This window comes from Triplophysa rosa, linkage group LG9, assembly GCF_024868665.1.
Source record: "Triplophysa rosa linkage group LG9, Trosa_1v2, whole genome shotgun sequence".
NCBI classification, from domain to species: domain Eukaryota; kingdom Metazoa; phylum Chordata; class Actinopteri; order Cypriniformes; family Nemacheilidae; genus Triplophysa; species Triplophysa rosa.
Genome location: NC_079898.1, coordinates 18,405,662 through 18,432,007, shown reverse-complemented (window position 1 = coordinate 18,432,007; position 26,346 = coordinate 18,405,662). Strand labels below are relative to the sequence as shown.

The 26,346-nt window shown below is 38.8% G+C and overlaps 1 protein-coding gene across 2 annotated transcripts; it reads left to right on the top strand.

The window, feature by feature from the left end:
- The first annotated feature begins 13,370 nt into the window (after positions 1–13,370).
- LOC130558717 (uncharacterized) lies at positions 13,371–25,245 on the top strand. Of its 2 annotated transcripts, none has more exons than XM_057341309.1 (2): positions 13,371–13,472; positions 15,101–25,245. In XM_057341309.1, the coding sequence occupies exon 2, from the start codon at positions 15,224–15,226 to the stop codon at positions 24,596–24,598; it is 9,375 nt and encodes a 3,124-aa protein (XP_057197292.1). In that variant the 5' UTR covers positions 13,371–13,472; positions 15,101–15,223; the 3' UTR covers positions 24,599–25,245. The 2 variants fall into 2 exon arrangements, with proteins under 2 accessions (XP_057197292.1, XP_057197291.1); XM_057341308.1 differs by lacking the exon at positions 13,371–13,472 and adding an exon at positions 13,516–13,685.
- Positions 25,246–26,346: the final 1,101 nt, after the last annotated feature.

Sequence of the window (26,346 nt, the reverse complement as noted above, 5' to 3'; positions counted from 1 at the left end):
TCAATCTCTCTTTTTCGCTCTGTCCTGTAATCGCTCCCCCTGCCAGTGAAAAGTACGTAGGAAATGTCATTTCCTGAGAGAACCTTTGGAAGCAGCACAAATTTCCAGCTGGACCTACAGAATACGAAAATAGGAACAGCGGTCAGGTCTGGGGGGGTTACTTTTTCAGCTTTGATAACAAATGCAGACGGTGGTCTGTCTTCTCACAAAGTCTCTCTGTTCCAGGAACCCTAAGCACACAATTTATTTTTAAGTCAGTCTGGGTTTAAGTCTAGGTTTAGAAGTGATGTATGTAAGAAATGTATTATTTGTTTATATTCTGGATATTCACTTGGAGCAAACAGAGAAAACATTCAATTTTTCCATATAGTGACGATAGTGACTATTTTTGTCAAACTCCATAAAGAACAAAAACTCTTCAACCACATGTTTCAAGTCTAAAGCCATTCAACAGTTTTGTGTTAAACAGACCAACATTGAAGCTATTGTTTATTTACAGTACAATTTTCCACTGGCAGATTATTTATTCAGTGAGTTAAACTCAATCACCCGGTTCACTGAAAAGAACAATTTGTTTACAAATCAAACTGATCCCGAACTCAAATCCAGCTCACTAAAAGTCAAAATATTTTTCAACAGAAAGAAATAGAAATAGCCAACACATAGGCTTGGAGTTGCAGTAACAAATGACAAAATCCTTGGGTGAACTATTCGTTTAAACCTAGGAAAATACATCCAATCTCGTCTGGAGTTGTGATGTGATTTTCTGTCTTCAGCACATACGCCCGTTCACTCTTAGCGGTTTGAAGCATATAATGGTTTATTGGGCAGAGTAATGTGCTGAGCTGGTGGTTTGTCTGACTGAGGGCTGTTGCCAAGAGGAGTTGAATTACACAATGTGCTTATATATAGAAACTATAGACTATAAAACTAGTGCCAGTGAGATACTTTAGCCTTTGTCTGTAACTTGGCATTGTTGGAATGGATGAAAGATGATTAAAGGGATAGTTCAGCCAAAACGGAAAATTCTGTCATCATTTACTCGCACTGTCATTTCAAAGCTGTATGATTTTTTTCTTCTGCAGAACACAAAATAAGATATTTTGAAGAATGTTGGTTATCGAACAACAGCGGTACCCATTTACTTGTGTCTGATAGATCTGATCAGATCCAAATGATCTATCAGATCTATCATATGGCGTTGTCGGCAGTATGATGTCATTTGGATCAGATCTATCATGTCCGTACAATAGAAGTCATTGGGTACCGCCATTGTTCAGTTACCAACATTCTTCTAAATATCTTTTTTTGTATTCTGCAGAAGAACGACAGCCATACAGGTTTAACATGACAAGATCGTGTTAAATGATGTTTATCATGTTTAAGTTTGTATAGCTAATGGTTATGTATGTTTATTTTGTTTATGTGAATTTATGCGTTTGTCTCCAACTGATCAGAACAGAAAAAGAAGCAGAACTGTATTTCATATCAAATTCAAAATTACATTTTGTATAAAAATGTATGCGACATGCAACACTCAGATCAAATAACTCATACTGTGCCATACAATACATACTGCAGAAATAGTTCAATTCAATTTCAATTCAATTTTATTTATATAGCGCTTTTCACAATGTGCATTGTTCCAAAGCAGCTTTACAGGAGCAAATAAGAAAAACACAGAAAGGTAAAACACAGCACAGTGCATGGTGTTTATAGACCAAGCAAGATCATTATAATAAATAATATCTAATTAATAAATGAATAAATAAATAAATGCAGTCTCCCGGTGAGCAAGCCAACACTGCACTGCTGTGGCGAGGAACCAAAACTCCAATGATGAATAATGGAGGAAAAAAACCTTGGGAGAAACCAGGCTCAGCCGGGAGGGCCAGATCTCCTCTGACGTGTCATAGCTGCACTCAGTGACCCCGACCAAAGCCACCGAGCAACGTCCACGAAGAACAGGGAGAGCCCATGAGCCGCGACCCAGGAAGCCCCACCTGCCAAAACTGTGCAGGTCCAACCCGGTCCCATTCCGTGATCAACAACAGACAACAACCAGGGAAAAATAGTAATGGCATAATTAACTTTATTCCTCTGTTGTCCGACATCGACCACAAAACAAGACCAACCAGAAATAGTGAGGTTGTTACGGTGCTATGCTATTTATGCTATAACATGGCCTTAGACCTTATGAATTTTAGCAGTTGATTATGCCAGTAAATTGCCAGAGAAACTCAATTCATTGTCAAATAACGATATGCCTCATTCATTCATGCTATCAGGACTCTACACTGACTCCATGTGGCTACAACACAGAAAGTGCCAACATCCGCTCCAATGGAACAAACCATTTGCAAACTAAAATATGCATGTGCAAATATGAAATACATTTTATTGCTATCTACATAGCTTTGTATGTGTGTTATTAATAGTCTGGAAGCTTATATTATGGATGACATTCGTATTTATGTATAGATTCCAGTGCACAGGACATGTGTGTAAACAGATAGTATGCGTGTCTCTGTTAGGGCTGTGTATTGGCAAGTGCCTCCCGATACGATACATATGACGATAGATGGGTCACGATACAATATATTGCTATGTTTTTCGATACGATACACATTTGCGATATATTGCAATACTTTAACTAGAAAATGTAAAAAGTAGAGCTAAAAATACAACATGCTGTGCACCAGCGGGGGTTTTCTGTAAGGATAAGTGTAAAAACATCCCTTAGCTCTGCAGAGTGGCCATGATGTGCGATGCATGGACCTTTAGATCAGAGGTTTGGGTTCTCAAACTGTGGATTGCGCCCCTCAAGTGGGTAGCACAGGGGAATAAGGTGGCTCACGCAAGTCACTTGGCTGTTGTGGTGCATTACCGGCGGAGGTTTCGCCGTCAAACTGAAGCTCTATCTGGCCCAACAACGTGGAGCACGGTCTCTCCTGCGGCTCTACAGAAAGGATCTGGGCGATGGTCTCTTCATCCGCTGGCCCTCTATGGATCCAGTTGGAAATTGGAATGTTTTGTTGTCTCCGTCTGCTTCTCTTCCGGCTCCTACGTACGGCTTGCCTGTGTTACATCGCGGAGGAGTGTGTGGAAGGCATCTTCGGGCTCTTCCCCAGACAGGGATTTCTGAGGTCGTGTCTGACGTGTCTGGCACTGCTGAATGCGAGGTCGGTAGTAAATAAGATGGTGATTTTAAACAATTTTTTCACTTCCCGAGACTTGGATTTATTTTTTATCACTGAGTCATGGATTACAAATGGAGATCTTAGCCCCTTCTCTGAGCTCTTACCTTTAAACTGTCTATTTTTAAACACACCCCAGAGAGTGGGCCGAGGAGGTGGCCTGGTGACGATTTTCAAAGACTCAATTCCATGTAGGACTATAGCAACTGATGACTATCTGAGTTTTGAGCTGCAGGTCTTCTCACTAGTCCTGTACTCCCCACTTTTAGTTGCTCTGGTGTATCGCCCCCCTAAACAAAACTCTAATTTCCTCAGGGAGTTTGCAGACTTCCTGGGTGAATTTGCACCAAAATATGATAAACTGCTGATTCTGGGTGATTTTAATGTTCATGTCTGCTGCACGGGGGACTCTTTTGCCAAAGAATTTGCCACTCTTTTAAATGTGCATGACCTAGAGCAACATATAAATGTCCCCACTCATCAGCAAGGCCATACTCTTGATCTTGTACTGACGCATGGGTTTTCTCTGTTTGATCTTGAGCTCTCTGAAAATGGGTTTTCTGACCATAAATCTATAATGTTTTCTGTGCCTGGGGAGTTTAATGTTCCCAAAGTAAAAAAACTCTCCCGTAAATCTCGTGTAATCATTTCTACCACAAGTTCTGACTTTTCTCTTGCCTTCTCTAAAGCTATGGAACGAATGGATTTCAGTTCCAGTGATCTTGGTGCAGAGGAGCTTCTGGGTAAACTTGGATTTTGTCTTGTCTTGGATTTTGTCGCTTCAGAAAAATCGTTAAGCCTGAAACCTAAGTCAGAGCCCTGGATTGACGATCATATCCACTCGCTTAGGCAGGTTTGTAGAAGAGCAGAACGAAAGTGGAAGAAGGATCGTCTCCAGATCTCATTTGAACTCTTAAGAGACTCTCTGTTTCATTTCCAGAAGGCTGTTAAAGCAGCTAAATCCAAATTTTTAACTGAGATCATTGATAAGAACTTGCATAGACCCAGAACATTATTTACTATTTTTAATTCAATTGTGAACCCAACTGTCTCTGAGCCTCTTATTGCATCTGATGTGATGATTTCCTTGGATTCTTCATAAGTAAGATTAGGGCCATTAGATTGGCCATCCCTCAAACTGGTTGGGACCCATCTGTTTGCCCTATCTTTACTGTGGAGTTTTCCAAATTTGAACCAATCTCCCTGTCACTTCTTCATGAGATAGTTTGGCAGTTAAAGCCGTCTGGCTCTTGTATTGATGCCATTCCACCTCATTTTTTAAAAGATGTTTTTGATGTCGTGGGTCCTTATCTGGTAATTTTTATAAATCGCTGTTTGGCTACCGGTGTTGTGCCTGATGCATTAAAACTTGCCACAGTTAAACCTCTGTTGAAGAGGGCAAACCTGGATCCCACTGTTATGTCAAATTTTAGACCTATTTCTAATTTGTCTTTTACGTCTAAGATCTTAGAAAAAGTAGTCTTTCGGCAGCTTCAAACGTTTCTGGATGATAATACAATTTTTGAGGTTTTTCAATCAGGTTTTAGAAAATATCATTCCACTGAAACTGCTCTCTTAAAGGTTTTAAATGACGTGTTATTAAATGGTGATTCTGGTAATCTCTCTATATTAGTGCTACTTGACCTGACGGCCGCCTTCGACACTGTCGACCACACAATTTTGCTGTCACGGTTGGAGCACTGTGTAGGGATAACGGGGTGTGCATTAGACTGGTTTAAATCATATTTTACAAATCGTTGTTTTAAAGTTAAGATAGGTGACTCTGCCTCTGAAGTGGCTCCCCTATCTTGCGGCGTTCCCCAGGGATCCATTTTGGCCCCCATCCTCTTCTCCTTATATTTGCTTCCCTTGGGCTCCATCTTTAGGAAATATGGTCTGTCGTTCCACTGTTATGCTGACGACACCCAAATTTATCTACCCCTAAAGCAAACCTCAATCGACTTGAATACACTTGCGTCGTGCCTGTCTGATGTTAAAACCTGGTTATCTTTAAACTTTTTAAATCTAAGTGAGGATAAAACCGAAACTATAGTGTTTGGTCCACCGAACTCAACTACTCCAAATATTAACCTAGGGGATTGGACCTCCTGGAAAAAACCCTATGTTAAAAATTTAGGTTTTATTTTTGATGAAGGTCTTAAATTTGATAAACAGATTAATATGCTGATAAAGTCCTGCTTTTTCCAGCTTAGACGACTGGCTAAAGCCAAGCCTATTTTATCTAGTAAAAATTTCGAGAAGGTCATCCATGCTTTTATAACATCTCGATTGGACTACTTCAACTCCTTGTATTACGGGATTGGCCACTCAGCCATATCCCGCCTACAATTAGTTCAAAACTCAGCAGCAAGACTACTAACAAGTACAAAAAAATGTAAGCACATCACTCCAATTCTACGCTCTCTACACTGGTTGCCTGTTCGCTATAGAATCGATTTTAAAATTTTGTTACTAACCTTCAAAGCATTACATGGTCTGGCTCCCTCTTATTTATCTGACCTTTTAACTGAATATAGTCCCATAGTTCCTCTTCGGTCTTCCAACCAGCGTTTATTATGTATCCCAAAGTCTAGGCTAAGGTCTAGGGGTGATCGTGCCTTTACTGTTGCTACCCCCAGACTTTGGAATGCATTGCCCCTTTCTGTAAGAACAGCCCCATCACTTTCCACCTTTAAGTCTCTGCTGAAAACATATTTCTCTGACCTGGCTTTCTGTAACTAATTTTTGTGTTTGTATCTGTTTTGTGTATGTATTTTAATCATGTGTAAAATTGTGCAGCACATTGGTCAACCTAGGTTGAATTTAATTAGTGCTATATAAATAAAACTGACATTGACATTGACATTACAGTTAAAACAATCAACATGGGCAGTATAAAACCTCTGGTTCATCCGTGCTGTAAATGTGCTGGTGTCACATCCGTGAAAGCACAATAAATGTCATTGTTACTTTTCTTAATAAACTTTTTGTCTAATGCACTGCAGTAGCCAAGTGACTTGTGTCATGACTTGCGAAGCCTACAAACAGCATTATTTTATATAACTCATTACTCCATGACTTATTTTGAAAACCAAAGCGCACCCACACATCAGCTCTGAGAGCTCCAAGCGTTCTTATATTTTTCACCATGCTCGCTTCCACTTACTTTTGGCCGTATGTATATGACATGATTTAAAAAAAATATCGATAGTAGAGGTTTCACTATCGATACGCTATCGAAAAAAAAATTATTGCGATAGTTACATGTATCGATATTTTTGCACAGCCCTAGTCTCTGTGTGTGCATGCACAAAGTGGATAACAGGTTATCATGTATTTCACCTTCAGAGTTACACTGATATGTACTGTAGATAACATAAGATGCACTGATCCTTTCACTTATTCAATTACAGTTTAAGACATTGGCCACCCGCAGATCTGACACCTGCAGCGAAATCATGCATTTCATATCAGCATAGATTAAAAGAGCTCATGGAGAGAAGCTCTCAGTCAATCAGTAAGTGGCTTGTTAATGTAATACACCAGTCAGCAGGAGAGACGGCACAGTAATACTGTACAGCAGGGGTCTTCAACTACTTTTCTTTGAGGGCCAGATTCCAAAAGTATAAATAGGATGCGGGCCAGTTTTTTACCATATTCTCATTTCTTCTGTTATTTATTGCATTTTGTTCCTTTTATACTGTTTTTGTTGATGTTACTTATAGGCCATGATTAAAACATGCACACAAATATTGCATCCAGTTTTTGTGCCTTTTCATGATATTAAATTAAAAGGGATATTGTCTTTTTAATTGTATTTTATATTCCTTAATGCGTTACTTTACCCAAAAATTGCTACTAATTTACTCACCCACAGTCCTCCAGTACATCGAGATGTGGGTGGCATTGTTTTTTCAAGAAGATATTTGGTTGAATTAATTAAAGTTAAATCAAAAAAAGTAAAAAACGCAAATACATTCACCACAAAAGTAATCCCTGCCCCTTGTGGCGTTAAATTAGCGTCTTATAAAGCGAGTCAATTGATCTGTGCAAGAAACTGAACTCTATTGTCACATCTTCGGGTGAATTCCAATCGCATTCATGTGCCCCACGCACTTTATAGGGCAGATCCTTTGTATAGTGCGAGTTCTGGGGGAGATGAACAGCTGTTTTTCGGAAATATAGCCATTATACATAATGAATGCAGTAATAAAAACAACACCGTTTTCCCCTTATCTGAGACAACCATTCACGTGGTGTACCCTTCCTACAGTTAGCCTACTTTCAAGGGCACAAAACGCGTTTTAGAACCCGACCTATCGCGTGCGCAAACCGATTGCCTGTGGCTGTGCGATGCATTGCTGATTATAACGTTGTAAATAACATTAAGTTTCTTGGACTGACCCATCAAATCGCTTTATAAGACGTAAATCATTATGAGCCGCGGGAATTACTTTCGTTTTGAATGTAGCAGCGTTTTGGGCTTTTAAAGATGTGGCGTCTCAGGAGGACGAGCATTTAAAGCACACCGTTCTTAAAGTCTCTCCACTTATTTGAAATGTTAAGACGGGCCAGGAAAAGATGATTGGCGGGCCGCCAGTTGACTAGCCCTGCTGTACAGGCATTGCATCAACCATATCTTAAAGGGGTAGTTCATCCCCCAAAATAAAAATTTGGTCATCGTTTATTTTTTCTAGTGTCATTTAAAACCTGTACTGACTGTATATGACAATTTCTTCTTTGAAGCACAAAAGAAGATATTTTGAGAAATGTTGAGGTTTTTTGTAGGGCTGAAACGATTCCTCGATTAACTTGAGTAATTCGAATGCAAAAAAATCATCGAGGCAATTTTTAATGCCTCGAAGCCTCGTTTAATCCATTTAACTACAGTACACACGGAGCACTGCGTTTCCCCACGGACCATTATTACTAACGCACAGCCCGCTAAACTCTATACATGTTACGGGGCTCTCAAGTCTCACGAGACACATGCATTTTAGTCTGTTCACATGCTCACACGTATTTCTCATGCTGATAAATAAGTGATAGCTTATTGAAATGGTGAACTGCTATTTTACTTAGTTTTAGTCTATTTTGCGAGTGAAACTTGTTTTCCGGCTGCATTGAGTCCATAAAACTAGATTCAGACTAACGATGTCTGCCGAATCATGTAATCATATATTTTTGAGCGAACTTTCCCTCCATAGCATGATCCCCTTCAAGGGACCCCTTCCCAAAATATAGTCAAGGCAGCTGTATATTTTTCATGTATAAAAATTAATTTACTGTATATTCTGAGAACATTTTATATAAAGAGAACATGTTGATTTTAATATAAAATAAATTATTCAAATAATATCTAGAAAATATTAACTGTGTATTAAGTTAATAAAACTATATTTTTCTACCCAGATTTTGTTTATTCTCTACCCAATTTTGGAATATTATAGAAACATTTTCAATTCAATTAAAACACATTAACATAACATATTAACATATTATTAGCGCTCTGATGGAGCTCCACGGGTGTCCACAGACCCCAGTTGTTAGTTAACAGCCCAGATCCTGCACACATAAGAGCTTCTGAGTCCAGTCTCTCTCTTCTGTGGAGGCTACTGGTATGGTCAGTGCATCTCAGAGTTGGAGTTGAGAATCAGGGGAAATCAAAGCAAATGCTCTCTCATATCTCTGGTATATGTACCATCTCTTGAGGGGGCTCTTGTTAAATTCATTTGGGCCACTCACGAGGCAACAAAGCAATGCAAAGACATCCTTCCGTTAAATCACTTGCTCAGTTTGTATGTTTATTGGCTCTGCCATCACGGCAAATTATTCTCAGTTAATTGGTTTTATAATTATACCATTGGATATGGGGAGGACCAGCATTGTGGCATTCTAAAAAAGACCCGGCATAAAAATTGGACTATTTAATGAACAAGATTATTTACATATAATAGCCTGTTGACTTCCCCCAGCATCACACTATTAGTAAACCAGTATCAGTAAACTGTAATGTAAATTTCTGTCAATATAACTACTCAAAATGAATGATTTCAACCCTAAATGCTAGGTTGTTTCAACTCATGGTTGGGTAAAAACATGGTTTTGTTCATATTTTACCCAACAATAATACAACCCAGGATTTTTTTTAGATTTTAACAATGGTTCTTAGTTTAGAACCACTGAAAATCAGACCCAGTGAATCAGTATTTTAAAAAAGTCTTACAATTGAATTAAAATAAGATTAAAAAGGCAGTTGCTAGGAATTAATCATAGTTCAATTTCTTCTAAAAGCACAATGTACTAGAAGATCTATTGACATTTTTATTCCAATGACTTTGGAGTTTTAATAAAAAGAGACAAAGCAAGCCCCTCAGGAGGGAGTAATTAAGCTCAAGCTTCATTCAGATGGAGGCGGTGCCTGATTAAGTCATAGACCAGCTAAAATCCCCGACACAATCAATATCCAAGAACATTACAGTCACCATAAGAAGGGCTATGCGTTATTTTCTCTCTGTGGCATTTCGTAAATGAGGTGGGGAGCAGTGACATAACTCTAATATTTGATAGCTTAAATACTCTGTTCCACTGTGATAATTACACAGATGATACAGACACACAACAGCCTCTGCAGGAACCTGACTGCACACTGTCACTTAAATCTTAACTGATTCTAACACTTTCATAAGGATGATCTTCTACAAAATTCATTTCATTTGCATTATGTGGATTTAAAGCTATGGTGCTTTCCCAGACAGAGCTTAGATTGCTTAGATTAAGAAAGGACTAGACCTTAGTTAAATTAGGACATTTAAATATTTGTATACTGGTATGCATCTTAAGACAAATAAGACACAGATATTTTTTATATAATGTCAGTGGTATTTGTTTTCATGTAAGACAGCTCAAATTTTTTTACTTAAGTGCAGGGGTCCAGTTTTTTACCAGATCATCATTTCTTCTGTTATTTTGTATTTCTATTATTTATTGCATTTTGTTCATTTTATACTTTTTTTTTTGCTGTTACTCACAGGTCATATGTCAAAACATGCACACAAATATTGCATCCAGTATTTGTGCCTTTTCATGATATTTAATTAAATATTTAATTTTATATTCCTTAATGCATTAGTTTACCCAAAAATGAAATTACTGTTAATTTACTCACCCCCAGTCCCCCAGTAGGCTACTTCCAAGATTTGGGTGGCATTGTTTTTTTTCAAGAAGATATTTATGAAGACATTTGGTTGAATTAATGAAAGTCAAATGAATAAAAGTCAAAAATGCTAATACATTCAGCACAAAAGTAATCCCTGCCCTTGTGACGTTAAACTGGCATCTTATAAAGCGAATCAATTGGTCTGTGCAAGAAACTGAACGCATCTCCGGGTGAACTCAATCGCATTTATGTTCCCCACGCACTTTGAAGGGCAGATCATAAGTTCTGGAGGGAGATGAACAGCTGTTTTTCGTAAATATAGCTGTTTAAATCATACATAATGAATGCAGTAATAAAAACAACATAGTTTTCCCTTATCTGAGACAAGAGTTCACATGGTGTAGTACCCTTCCTGCAGTTACTTTCAAGTGCACAAGACGCGTTTTGGAATGCGACCTATCGCGTGCGCATAGGTGGCTGTGGATTGCCGATTATAACATTGTAAATAACATTACGTTTCTTGGACAGACCGATCAAATCAAAGGTTTTGGACTTTCAAAGATGTGGCGTCTCAGTACGTGCATTTCTTAAAGCACACCATTCTTAAAGTCCCCGTGAACTGGAAGTTGCGACTGTTTTTACTTCCGTATTCCGACACATTTCCGAGTGAAAAGGAATTTCAAAGGAAAAAATTTGTGGGCGTGGCTTGCGGTTTTCACTGCGAATTGATTGGATGTGTAAAAACTGTTGCATTGCTGTTGCATTGATTTTGAAATGAAACTGGCAGCAGACAAACAATTGAAGGGTAGGAGTTAACAGATGCTCCGGCCAAGCCGTCTAATTTATGTCATTTGAGATAGATAGTAATTTCAGGGCGGAACTGCATTTCCAGATTTTAACTGAAGATTATGAGGGTACATGAATTTTAAAAAGAAAATGACCCACATTGATAAGATATTTATTATAAACGCTGCAATATTTCATGAAAAAATAAGAATTGTCATTTTTTATTTCACTGGGACTTTAAAGTCTCTCCACTTATTTGAAATGTTATGGCGGACCATGAAGATGATTGGCGGGCCGCATTTGGCCCGCAGGCCGCCAGTTGCTCTAGTGTATTATGACACCAAACAGTGTAACTTGGAAAAGTATTCCCAAACACTCTCCCCTTCTACTATTGGTCTGTAAAAAAGTCCTCCCAAACTCAAATTATTGGTAGAGCCAATATTGCCATGCTGGTCAGGATGCTCAAAAATACGGCATTTATACACACACAGAAATGCATTTTGAATCCATGCAAAGCATGTGAACAATCTTCACCTTTTAAAGACCAATACATATAGAAAGCAAACATATATATAAATAAATAAAAACAAAATATATATAATTACGTCTTACATATTAATAATCAATATGACATCAAGTAAATAAATGAAAATATTAATATACAGTATTAATATATTAAATATATTATTAAAATATTGGCTCCGCCTTCACACAATGACACTGTATCGGGGAGGGGGCGTGGCCAGCTCGAAATGTATTTTCAAGTCCACATTGAATTTTGCAACACCCAACGTGCTGTGTGTAAATGAAAATGCAATCCCAAATGTTCAACCTGTTAATGCATTTAGGGCATTTAGGGAAAATAACATTTGAATTTTCATTTTGCTACAGTTTTGCTTGACTATCTTAAACATATATAATCAATCCGGGGAATGCATTTTCATTTTGATTTTGCAACTTAAAGAGCGTTAAAAATATCCATTTAAATAACATATTAAAACTAGTGTAGGAACTGACAAATGTAATTGATATAATTGAATTTTTATTTTCATTTTGCACTTAATGTTGCACATATGTTATTTGAAATGTATATTTAAATACACAGTTGCATTGTCATTTTACATACTGCATTGCCATTTTGCGGATTGCATTTCAAATTGAAAATAGCTACCAATATGCTTCCATAGGTTGTGGGGTTCAACACCTATCTGATATCTTAAAGCCAGACATAGACATGTAATATAATCACAGCTCTTACAAGAGTGCTCGGGCCTCTCAGCTATGGGGGACCTCCATAAACTACCCAGGGTCTACAAAAACAATATTTGCCAACATGCTAAAGTATTTATATAGCAACAATATTTTTTTAAATTTTTAAACTGTATTCTCTAAAGTAAGAAAAAGACACATAGGTTTCGTTGAGGGTAATGAACAGGGGTTTGCTTTGCTCAGTTTTAACTTGTGCTATAAACTACAGCTGTGAGTCTGGTGGTGAGGCAGAGGTCAACCTGCCCAGAGGGTGAGAGAAGCTCTAATGGCTCTGACAGAAGCTTAGCAACAGAGCTCTAAAGTAGAGCGAGGGCGGCCCTGTCACATTTGTGAGTGTCGATCACCTTTACACACTCTCCTGCAGCCAAGACTCATGGGAAAGAGCTCACTGCACCCATGTCCTATTATAGCATTACCCGGCTGCAGAGTTAAGACTGGCGTGAGACAGCTCCACATCAAGGAAAATGAAATGGGGGAAGAGCTTGTTCAAAAAAGTTATTTCTTTATTGCTGCTTGTTTAGAAAATTGTAAGAGATATGCAGTTTAGAAAAAAGTTTTGGGCTTTTAAGAGATTTAATAACGGACACACGAGCAGGGTGACAGCAAAAGTTTAGATATAAAGCATCATAAACATTATGTGGGACATAATGTACGCAAAAAACGAAATAGACAATATTAGATATATTTATTAACTCTTAAAATCCAAAGGAGTGTTTAGATGTCAGCTGTTGACAAGGCTCAGGAATGTCTCATCTAAAAGAAGTGGCTGAAGCAACAAGCTATTTTTACTCTAGGCACATGTTCATCTGATTAGATACTTGTTATCCACCATAACAACTCCACAAGAGCATATGTGTTATGCCCCAAATGGCTGGTCTTTTTAAAAACGGCATTATAAACTTCAATGATGCTCTAGGTAATATTGGCTTCTAAGGCCTGGCACACCACAAAGGAATTACAGGCTTGTTTGTTTTGTTTTTTTCAGCAGCTTGACATTTGACACCATACGGTTTTTCCAATACATGTGCTGTCTCAAGCCATCATCTCTGCTCCATGCCACAGTAAGTCTTTGATGCTTTAGCTCTGCAGAGTCCTGTGCACAAAGTGCCTTTTACTTCAACATCTTTTTACTTCCCACAAAAGCTGTTGCAGAAACATACCAGGATTTTTTGTAGCTGTTTGAAACATATAGTATGTTACGGATAAGGAATGGCTTTATTCTGAAGCATGAGAAATACTTTCTCTCTTACAAAAATGAGATATAAGAGCAAAAGGTAAGCGAGACACTTGTTGTGTTTAGAAACTTGAAACTAGTTATTTTGATATATTTTAAGTTGCATAGCTGGTGTTAAATTTGTGCAAACCTGTCAATTTGAATTAATCTATGAAAAATTGGGGGAAAAAGCTAATTATGTATCATTATCATGTGTATCGAAAACAACGGAATATTTTGATTTTATTATTATTTGTAGACATGAAAACCTTTAATATTTTCTATTGTACTAAAACTATGATGCCTATAAAGTTTTTATAAGATAATAAAAGATACAATATTCATAAGTATATAACATTAGCTTATATGAACTTTCCAAACCACACCCAAACAAATGCCATATTTTACTTCATTACAACAATAAAAATACTTATACTTTTATTAATATGTTTAACAATGGTTTGTTATCTCATTAATAAAACAACAAATTTGTTCTATATTTAGATAAATGAACATTCTGTCTATCTTTGCCATTTAATAACATTTTCAACCTTATTTTGAATATTCTTTTAACACTTTTAGTTGCTTTATAAGCAATGCCAGAACAAAGATATAACAGATTTTAACGCATTAATATAATGAGTACAGTTAACCAAAGTTATATTCAGAGAGATATGTAACAGACTTTATGGCATCATTTTATTTACTTGTGTATTTTAAACAGCAACCACAATTATGTGGGGGGAGATATTTTTAGATAAGAGAAACATTTGTCATTACATGTACTGTGTTGCAATGATCATCATAAAAACTTTTAAACAATCCTTATTTAATCTTTGAGCTTCAATTTTTACACTTATCAAAAATTATTATTAGTATTACAATATTGTTATACACCTGTATAGAAACTTACATTTTTTGCATGTATATAGGGCTTATGACCAAAGTATGTTATGCATTTCTTCATAAATTAATTTATGGATATATGCAAAGGATGACACTGTATAAATAAAGTCTGATAGCCTCGTGCAGGTAATTCCAGTGGGACATTTTATCATGCAAGCAAGTGCCACATAAGTGGAATGGGAAGCGTCTTCCTTCTCTAAATATATTTCATGTGATATAGTCTTCAGTGTACAAGGCAAAGGTGTGTCTCAACTCACGAATGATTAGATTTAAAGGCCAAAGACCTTCAGCCAACGACCAACATCTGAGAAAACGGAATGTAATTCTCTGAAATTTACATTTAAATGAAGACATTAAAATTAACCCGCAATAGCAGTTTGTAGAACCTAAACTTGCTGTAAACTGTACGCTTATGACTTATGTCCAACACCAAATCAGCACCAACAGAATTACAAATACGAAATATTTTGCAGATTTTTGCAGAAAAATGTGCAGAAAATGTAAATAAAGTTTAGCGACTGGGTTTGTCTCTACCCAACTGATACCAATCTCCCTTTGATTCTCTTGCAGGAAAGGAAAGCATTTTAATCACCTTTTAGAAGGTGAACTACTTAAATGCAAGACACTCTGCGTCAGCCATCTTGGAGACTGACAGGGACAGCTGTGCCCTGTCCATGAGAGCGAGCGCTTTAAATGAGCTCCCTGGAAAAGCTTCACACAGTGCGAGGAAGCATGCAGGGTCACCGCAAATTCTCGGATGGCTTCAGTGACACATCCAGCAGTGGCAGCTTCATGGACGAAACGGACAGAGAAGTGAGCAACCTCACTGATCGTGCCTTCAGGAGCCTGTGCATCGGAGAGGAGGCCATTTACAATGACAATGAATTCTCTTCTTCTCCTACGGAACGCCACAAGGCCTTTGCAGAGGAACAGCAGCAGAAGACGGTTGTTCAGATGTCCTCCCAGGTGGAATGTTCGTACGGCGTTCTGCAGCACGCGGAGGTGGGAGAGCAGTCTGAGATGGCCTCGACATTCCAGCATTCCTATGGAGATGTAACCCATCAGGAGCAGGTTTTTAAAGCAGGAAGCTTGACTTATATGAACAATGGATCCAAGGAGTTGACGTGGCAGCAGAGCAGAAGCGCATCAAGGGTTTCATCTCTGATCAAAGCGTTTAGTTCAGGGGAGTGTTACCAGGACAGTGGGACTTGTGATGTTATCTTGGCAAGAGACAAGTCTAAGGATCTCGGACATGAATCGTGGGACAAATCGGCTCTGTTGAGCATCCAAAAAGAGCTTTCTGAGTTCTCTTCAGGATACCATCAGAATTTCAAGTCAGGCCCCTTTCAGACCTACAGAAACCATTTTTACACATCAGACGTGGCCTCTGCAGTGGCCCAGATGGACACGAAGGTCTTGATGAAATCTTCTAAAAGTAAGTTCAAGGCATTGAACTCTACAAACTGTTTTTTTCACAGTGAATTCAGCCCCTTTCAGTTATGGGAGGAGTACAACAGGTTCCCCTTCGAAAGTACGAATGCATCAGGGTTTATATCCGCTATTGAATTCCCAAGATGGTACGATTCTCCCATGTACAAAGAGCTAAAAGATACCCACAGGGTTCCAAACAATGAAAACAGGCACTTCAATCAGAGCCAAACTCAGGACGTTGCCCACAGTCAGCGTTCCAGGTCCACGGTCATCCAAAAAGCTTTCGCCATCGAAAAAAGATGCGAATCTGAGATGGCCTCAAACTGTCCACCCTGGAAGAAAGGGATTAATTTTGTAAAAAGCAAATTTCCAGGTAACCGGCCCTCCACGGTATCACCGACGTATGAGAAAACATGTAGGCCTGATTCTAGTTTGTTTGGTAATAGCAAGGTTTTATATGATATTCAACAAAAAGTAGAGAAAGTGGTCGACAGTGCTCAGCCTAGCAGCGTGACACCATTCAACATCACTCAACTTCTTAGACCGGTGATTCACACTAGACAAGAAACAGAGACATCTGAAATCCTGCAATTTGCACACACTCCCTCCATCTCTGATTATTCGTCTCAGGGTGAAACTGATCCAAAACCTCTCGCAGATGCCAAACATCTACGTGACAGCTACAAATCCAGAGCGTCAAGTTTGCTCTTCAACATCAAAGACAATCGAAAACGGGTTAAGATCACTTACAGTCCCACAAAATTTAAAGGTTTGGAGGTAACAGATCGAAACAAGCAGCCCTCAAATTTGGAGGGACGTGAATCCAGATTTTCAGATATTCTTGCATGCCAAGAAACTTCTCAAGAGAATTTTATTGAAATGGACACATGGGCTTCTGGTAACCCAAAAGTGCCAAGCGTAGCACCCATCACCCCTAAAAATGGCGTTGATGCTCTTGTACCATATGATAATTTAACAATAACTTCACCTCAGATTCAGGATGGAGCCGTGAAGTTCTTCCATGGAAGTTCACAAGGTCATTTTCTCAGCACAGATCTGCTGACTAACACAGAAAGTACTCAGCGTGAGCTCTCATCGCACAACCTTTCAACACAGGATAAAAGCTCTCTGACTTCAGAAGGTCAATTTAAAGACCTCAACATTACTGTTAGTCCTACCAGACCAGAAATAGCAAACGTGCTTCCAAAGACGCACCCACACTCTCTGCCCACTCAGACATCAGCACAACAGAGACAAGGCCCGAGCAATAATGCAAGTCAGAATGACCCAAAACACAGACAGGACTTTGCGAAGAAAACGCATTTCGAGTACAGTCAAAATGAAACGGTTAAAGAAAGAAGTCAGTGGGAACAGACTGGTTCTGTAAATTCCATAGATGGGGAAACTTTAACTCATGATGGCAAATTTGAAACACGGCCTTTTAGGGGAGAAATAGCAGCGCTAATTGAAATGGACAAACATAGAAAAGCCATCGCCAAGCAGTACTTGCCCGCTACCAACAACGGGTATTCTGTCCGGAAGGAAACGTACATGCAAAAGGTAAATGAAGACATAAAACTCGGTCGACTTGTAAAGGAAGAAGAGAAAGAGGTTACGGAAGGCACAATGTCATTCAGGAAAACTTCTTACAGTGATACTGCTGTACATAACAACCCATTAAACACATCAAGAGATATTGATTCATATGGAGTGCCCCAAAACAACCACCTGAACAAAAGATTATCTCCACCAAAGGAAGAACGGGTCAATAGTGGCTCACAAAACTACACTGTCAAGAATGATCTTTCAAATGAAATACAGCATTCAGAAAGAGCTGCAGAGCAATGCACTTCTTCTAACAGCATGCCAACGCAAAAGACATCTCTGTATGGACCTTCAGAAGAGAAAGGTCAAAATAATGGTGAATTGTTGTCTTATCAGCAATACAGGTACGGGGCAAACAAACAGTGGCTCATGACATCTGCAAATAGGCATATTAAAGACAATGTATGTACATCACAGATACTGGAACAAAACGGCACCAAGAGTTATAAAATACCCAGTACGGTGTCAAATACACAACAGAGCACACAGAACACAACAACAGTGAGCCAAAACACAGATGGTGCATCAAATCTAGCTTTACGGGAAACAGATTCAGTCAAACACTCCAAACAAAACAATCCTTGTGTACTATCTAGTAGAGAAGAGAGGTTCAGCATAAATGATATTCTTACCATAAGAGATATAGAGCAAGCAAGGAGAATGAGGGAGAATACTTCGGCTGGTGATCTGGCTAGATCTGAAAACCCACAAAATCAAATTAAACGTGACACAGCTGAGGAGAAACTAACCAGAACAGAGGTGATAAAAGAGAAAGAAGCTCAGAGCTACATAGTATCGGACCATGCAGCACCTGGATATCCAAGAAAAGATGTCCACAACCTACATGAAGGGCCAGCAAACATTAACACAGAGAGAAAAGACAAACTGATGAGCAAAAACAGTGACAGGGTCACAACAAGAGCACTTTCTTACAAGGAAAGAATCCAAAGCAAACAAGAAATACTGACGTCCAGATTGAAAGCACATGCTCAAAAGGAAATAACAGCCATTAAAGAAAAGGAACTTGCCAGACAAGCCCTCCTTGCAAGAAATAAACCGAGCAAGACTGTTAACAATGAAACAGCACAAGATGGTCAAGAGGTTCATTTCGCAAAGAAGGAAAGCACAGCAGACAAGCTAAACCACTTGTTTCAAGACATCACTTATTCCAGCGTAACCCAACACAAAGAACTCAACAAAACACACAATGATCATACAGTGAATGGATCTATCCCATCAAGACAACAGCAAACTAAAGAATCTAATTTTCAAGAAGATATTCAGACTACAGCTTTGGATACGAAGAGTGAATGTAAAAAACAAGATTGTGCGGCAGAAAGGAAGTATGACAAACCTCCATCTGATGATAGAGAGATAACCAAAGAAGCATTTTCACAAAATGTACAACTTGGAGGCAGGACTACAGTGAAAAATATCCAAAACAACCAACCAGCCAGAATTTCAGATAACAAACAGTTAAGTAAGAAAAGTCCAGAAGAAATAAACCGTAAGGAGCAATTGGTCATACATAGTCCTTATGTGCACACGTCACCCATCGAGACAAAATCAAACAACACTTCCCATAAACCACCTGCACTTCATTGTGAAAAACAAACAATGCAATATGATCACACAGGAAAGGAGTTTCCAAAATATCATCATATTGGGAATGCTGGGGAAAGCAGTCCGACTCAATATAATTACTCTGGAAAAGCTATGTCTACATCTAATAATATCAATAATGCCAAAATGGATGACAAGTCTCCACTTACAACTGAGAATCAAAAAGCAAACGGTTTGAATAAAACTTCCGATGTGCAACGTGGATATTTGGACAGAAACGCACCCAATGCTGAAGAAGCTACTGTACGTCATAAAAGTGGGATTACTGCTGCAGTAGAGCGGTCTAAAAATGAACTAATTCAAAATAGCTCCGGGATTAAAGTTAGTCAACTGAAATCCTCATCAAATGACATGAAGTTTAAAAATGGAAATCCACCTGCTAACCTACTAAGCGTATCTGCTGACTCAAAGCGTCAAGCCAGTACAATAAATGCAGATGATGAGCAGATTAAACATGGAAACCATAGATATAGTTCTGGACTTAATCCACCAACATCATCAACAGAAAATACTGTGAGAGCAAATGAACAGTTTTCACCAAGAAATACGAAGATGGAAACCCTGGAATATTTGGTTAAAGATGCAGAAGTAGCAATAAGCAAGCACAACACAACAAGCAAAAATGACGTTAAACAAAACAAATCCTCTCCAGTTAAGGCTGTTGAAACTACACCTCCAAACAAAATGCTGGAGAGTCAGCAAGAATCAGGAACAAGTAGTGAATCTGCACTTCAAACGGTATCACATAATGCAAATGAATGTTGCCAACAAACAGATGAAAATAAAAAGACTCTGCTATCAGTTAACAAAACTAAAACACACCAGTTGAAAGAATTCAATAAGGTATCAATATCAGATAAAAGACTTGCAGAAAGTGCCAGTCACACAGAAATAGAAGAAGACTTTGCAAGACAGATAGGAACTTCAAGTAAAGAAGAAAATGAAAGAGTCAATGAAAGAGTGAAAGTGTCTCAAAAAGTGATATCTGAAAACACGAAAAGTCCAAGTGACTCCACACCCCAGAAACAAGCAAAAGACTCAACAGAAGAAAACGTTTCCACTCAACGTACAAATACGAGGGGAGAGATTAAAACTCAAAAGAATAATATACACCCTGTTTCCAAACAGAATGCAGATTCCACAAAAGATGAATCAAATGTTCTCACACCTAGCAAAGAGGAGCCTACAGAGGAACCCATGATATTCAGTATCTGTGTGTCAAGCAAAACAGAAACCGATTCAGATGAAGAACCTATGATCTACACCATTTGCGTGTCAAGTAAAAGTCACATGGATGAGCAACAAGACCCAGTAAAACATGAAGATGAGAGATGTGTGATAAGAGCTGAAGAAGATAAAAGTGTTAAAAATGACAGAGCAGAAAGTGTTCATGATGAAAATGAAAGTATAGGTCACAGAGAGCCTGAAGTGTCTTCAAACATTGAGCCAGAAAAAGAACACATGGTTAGAAACTGTGAGCGCCCTGTTACTAAGGATAAACAAGAACATGGCAAACCAAGCGAGATAGGAAGTATCGGTTCATCATATGAGGACCTCTTGGCTAAATATGGACTTCCGGTCAGAAATCATGGACATGCATCAAAACATCACACGGAGGATAAGAGAGAGATAAAAGAAAAGGAGTCTGACGTTTCGCCCACAGAAAATCTAATAAAACATGAAATCAACAGATCTCCACTTTCACAAGAGAAAAGCTTAGGAAACACACAAGTACAGCCAGAAGAATCGAGATCAGCAAGTGTAGATCAGCAAACACAACTTTTAAAGGAGAATGACATCAAAATTAAACAACAAGCAAACAGCTCAGTAAAAGACCAGCATTATGACATCCCTTCAATAACACAGTCCAAACGGACTGAAAAGCAACAGATCGCAGGAAACGACAAACCAAAGCTCAGTCCTTCTCCGAGAGATGCCACTCTGAAACCAAAAGATTCAGCAAATGCTAAACATTATCAAGATACTGAGAATATTGAAGCATCAGAGCAAAGTAGGACAAACGGTGATGTTCAGTTGAGGGATAAACAAGTTGAAGAGCAAGTGAGGAACACAGAGAAAGTGAAAAGATTGAGAAAGACAGAAAACATTACTGACAACGTGTGTTATTTTAGAAAGTCCCCATTGAAAACTGAGGATGTATCACTGACAGCAAAACAACCTGCAGTCACTACTGACTCAACCAACAGAGCAAAGACTGATGAAGTTTTAAAGACACCCGTTTCTAAAGCAAGTGTGACAAAGCACATACTCAACACCAAAGCCAATGAAACTACAGGTACTGAACAGACAATATCCCACACGAATGAAAAATCTCAACAGTTGGACAGTGAAGACAAAAGGTCAGATAGGCTTCTGCCTCAAAATACAACCCTAAAATATGGTGCAAAACAAGATGATTGTGCGGCATTTGTGCAAAAGCAATCAGTCTCAGCCAAAGATGCCCAAATTCTGAAAAACAGTGTTAAGGGAGATGTTGTGGAGAAAAATGCACAGCCAGACCAGGGGAAAGCTGGGTTTACCACGCATAATGAAAGTACAAACAGGATGAAGATGGTTTCAAAAGATGGCGCTGCCACACATGTTAATAATTATTTGGGTAAAGTTAATAGTGTTGGTGAGGATGTGTGTTCTGTTGTAAAACACAAACATGGCTCTTTTGAAGTTCCAAAATTTCACTCCAAGGACATAAAAGTGTCTACAGAGGAAAAGTCATCAAAACAAGATGTCATGGTAGACCACAAAACCCAACATGAAGTGACGCAGAAAGAATGTTTGAGGGGAACTGCTGGGACAGAAAACATGGCTGATAAAGACAAGCAAACAAATTCACCCGTGAAGAGCCCTCAAAATAAACCAGAAACCATGGATGATCTGAAAGCAACAGGTGAAAAGATGCCCAAACAAAAAGACTACACCGAAAAAGAAATCACACCACCTAAGAAAGAACGCCCTGAGGGAGTGCCACCTTCTCTAAGACAGGAAACGGTTCAGAAACAAGCCAGTGACAAAAGAAAAGAGGACTCTGGTATGTCAGGTCCAAGTGGACATTTATATAACAAAGATGGTTATTTGAAGGTTAGTGAAAACAAAAGCAACATCACTGGAAAGAAAGATGGAAATGATGAGAATTTGGAGATACAACAGGCTGATCGTACTACATCAAACCAGCAGTCAGACAGAAAGTTTTTGAAACAAATTGAAGTTGAAGAAAAAGGATTTGCTAGTCAGCAGGGCATAAAGAGAGAGGTTACGTCATCCAAACCAGAGGTTCCACAAAGGGCCAAGAAGGTGAATAGACCAGAGATATCAGCTATAGCAGACTATGCCAGACTGAAGGTTATCTCTGCTGAAGATGACACAAAGGAGATTGATTTTCTTCCCAAAATAAATATATATCACAGTCAGGGCCAGACAGTTACAGGACTTCACAAAAATTCACATGGAAATGAGTCTTTGTTGGTTGAAGAATCTAAAAGAGAGAAAGCTCAAAATCCCAAACCAAAACCTTTGCAATTTCTAGAAAGGGACAAGGAGACATCAACACAACATCACTTCAATCCTAGCTTGAGTACCGCTCAAACCTGCACAACACCGACAGCATCCGATTCAGAGATTGGAGCATCAGGATTAGGGGGCACACGAGAAAGGGTTTCAACAAGTCATAAGGAATCAAACACTAAACCAGTTTTCGCAGAACAAACAAACAAGGAAGTACATCACAACCTCTACCAGTCCAAGAATCTCCAGGACGCAAACATTTTACCACTGCAAACTGAGGACGGATCAAGACAAGCTCATGGGAAAGCAACTCAAAAAGAAAATTCTCAAAGACAAAAATCTCTAGCAAACTTGCCACTTAAAGATGTTTCTGCTGCAGTAAAACCAGAGGAAAACCTGATTAATATGACATCACCAGCTGTGGGGGAAACAGAAGAACTACAATATTACACCGTAAATGCCCTCGACAGTGATACAAAACCAAAACAAACACCCCAACCACCTTCCCCAAGTCACGCGATAACTCCAAACAAAGTCTTGTCTTATAAATTACAAGAAGAGGAAAAGGAAGAAAGCTCATTGTTACAGAGTCTAACAGACTATGGTAAAGTTAACATGACAGGACAACAATCTAACTCTTCTTCTCCAGCCATGGGAAAACCCACCATGTTCAGAGTAAAGGATAACACGATCAGAACCTCTTCCGTGACCAAAGCGGTCAAGCCACGCTTTCACAGGTCCTTCTCAGATGACTTCAGAATGGGCTCCCCAAGGGAACACCTGAGTGGTTCTGAAAAAGGAGACGAGGAGCATATTGAGCACAAAGAACCCGCTAACCCTCCAGTCTTACATGAACCGGCCGCCGCCTCCCATCGGCTTTATAAAATGAGAGAGACACAAAACAACTCGCCCTCAGTGGAACACACAGCAAAACAATCAAAGAGCCATCAGAGAAGAAGCCAAAACCTGGATGATGAAGATACACGGTCGGTCATCAGTGTGATGTTAGAAGATGCAGAAAACTGTACAGCGGATGCAGCAGACATAAGTGCGGCTTGCATACCCAAGATTGACAGTTATAGAGACACATACCAAAGACCTGCATCCGTCTCCTATGAAAGACCAGAGTCATCCTGCTATGAAAGGCCCGAGTCGGCATGTAGTGACATGAGACCTTTGGGTAAGCCCCCAACAGTGCCTCCCAAAACGGAAAAAGCTCTTCGTCGAGCGCAAAGGCTTACAACGAGGCGCATGAAAAAGGCAGAGAACAAGATGACACCTGAAACAGATCAGATTAGAAATGTATCCAGCGTCCCCTCATCACCTTCAGACGTACAGTCAATGCATCCAGCAACACAAACCACACCCGCACTTTCCCGGTACAGCACTGAGCCAAATTACACGACCCCCACGCACAGTGTGGTGGCCCAACCTTTCACAATGACGCAGAGAAAGCTTCTGCAAGATCCAAACTCCGGGCAGTACTTTATGGTGGACATGCCATTACCAGTTAAAACAAAGACATTTTATGATCCAGAGACAGGCAAATACGTTCAGCTCAACGTCCGTCAAAGATCCCAGAGTGCCCACTCGCAGCCAACGCCGGTGGAGGTGTTGAACGGTCCGTACGTGCTGTATCCGGGATTTCTGCCAGTGGCTGCCTCTTCATTACCGTCAGTAAGGTCATCGTCTCAGCTGTCAGCACCGGCATCACTAACCAATGACAGGGGTCCTGATCAATGGAAACAGCAAAGAGACCCTGAATCTGCGTACAGGTCTTCCGAGCAAGTTCGCGGTCCGTCTAGGAACGTGCAAAACAGAAATAGTGTACGACACACTGATATTATAACTATGAGTGAATTAGAAGACTTTGCAATGGAAAGCACATGACAGCAGTTTAATGTTTGGCGTAGGCATGCAAGGTTTGTACACAACTGTATCTAAGCTAAGTAAATGTGACCTAAGTTCTCAAGTGTTTTGATTTGTATGTTAAGCTTGCTGTTGAACTGTTTTTAGCTGGAAGAGCGGGGCTATTTATTAAGAGAAAAGTCAAGGAAAGTACTGTGAAGCATTCCATTTAATTATGTTACGTTGAAAATAATTTTGCAGTGTACTTGTGTATGATACACTAAAGACCATGCCCTCAGAACACACTGTAAACTGTTAACAAAGTGACTTAGATATTTTACTGTTAAAGGCTAAAACTTCATCCTCAAACACAGACAGAAAAAATATGCCTACAGCATCGTTATACAAAGCATCAAATTCAAGCTGTTAAGTTATTTGTCCTCCAAGTTAATGGCCCACAATATGCATTGGAAATTGTACAATATGAAAGTGTTTCAAGATTAACCCTTAAGTTATTGCCATTTTAAGCAACTTTTCATATCCTTTGGCAGATTACATATTAAAAAGGGTGCCCTTTACCTTGCTTTACCTTGCTATTGATGTATGAATGTGAAACAATGACCGTATAAACAAATACTGCAATGTACTACTTTTACAGTCTTTCAGAAGCTCATTACATCATCTGGCTATTAAAGGAAGATTTGGAATCAAAGTTTGTTGGCTGGCTACTCTTTTTTTTTACACAGAACCCATTAAGCAGTTATAGGATTTATCTGATGTAACAAGCTTCAAACTGAGACGGTGCTTCATTGCTCTCTGTACTCTATTGCTGTGGATATATTTGTAGCTTTGAGTGAATTCAGTATTTGCACAATAGACCACTCTAGTGGACACATGGAGCATTGCACTTAAATCGATCTTAAATTTTTAAACGCACTGTGCTTTACATGTGTTTAGCAAAACCTTTTAAAGATCTTTTATATTATTTGTAATTTACAATACGATTTCAGTCCAAAAGATTGTATTGTGTTACTGATCTTTTATCAAATAAGTGATATTCGCACAAATGCTGACCTTATTTTGACCTATAGGTCAATAGCAGTGCACTGCTCAGAGACCGAAGTAACAGCGCCTGGATACAACTTCACTGACAATGTATCATTAATACAACAAAAGAACTCATTAGCTTCATTCCAATAGAATTTGAAACAAATGATTTGAGTCTTTATTTAGTTTAGTTTGGGTTTTTTTAAGACTTGCTTGGCCTCTCTCCAGTTAATTTGATGATACAATGGCTCTTATAATAGAATGAATTACCACTGAAATGCAATGTAATGGCACTGAATAATCAATAATACACGTGCAATGAATGTTACAAACATTCTCCTATAAATGCTACAACAATAACTCTAAATTACTTAAATCATAATAGGCCATTTGTTTTTTGTTTGCTTGCTTTGCGAATTCATTTTGGGGAGAAAAAAACGATTACAACAACAATTGATTTTCCCCCATGGAAAACAGAGCTGGGGTTTCTCAAAGAGGAAACATTTTTATCTGTCGATGCAATGTAGACTATTCCTATTAAAATAGCAGCCTATTACTATTGGCTTTAGATTTCGATGGAAAAAAATGCAATCCAGATAACCAACATTTTTCAGTTTGTTTGGTTAGTTCAATGCCCTGAAATAGCTTTAAAATGTCAAATAAAATTCCAAAAAGACAAAAATACTGCAAACAATTCCTTAATGTAGCATTACAACATTTTATTTCAGTTAAAAGCCTAAAAC

Excerpts from the sequence above, each read along its gene's own strand:
- LOC130558717 (XM_057341309.1), top strand. The coding sequence starts at position 15,224 with ATGAGCTCCCTGGAAAAGCTTCACACAGTGCGAGGAAGCATGCAGGGT.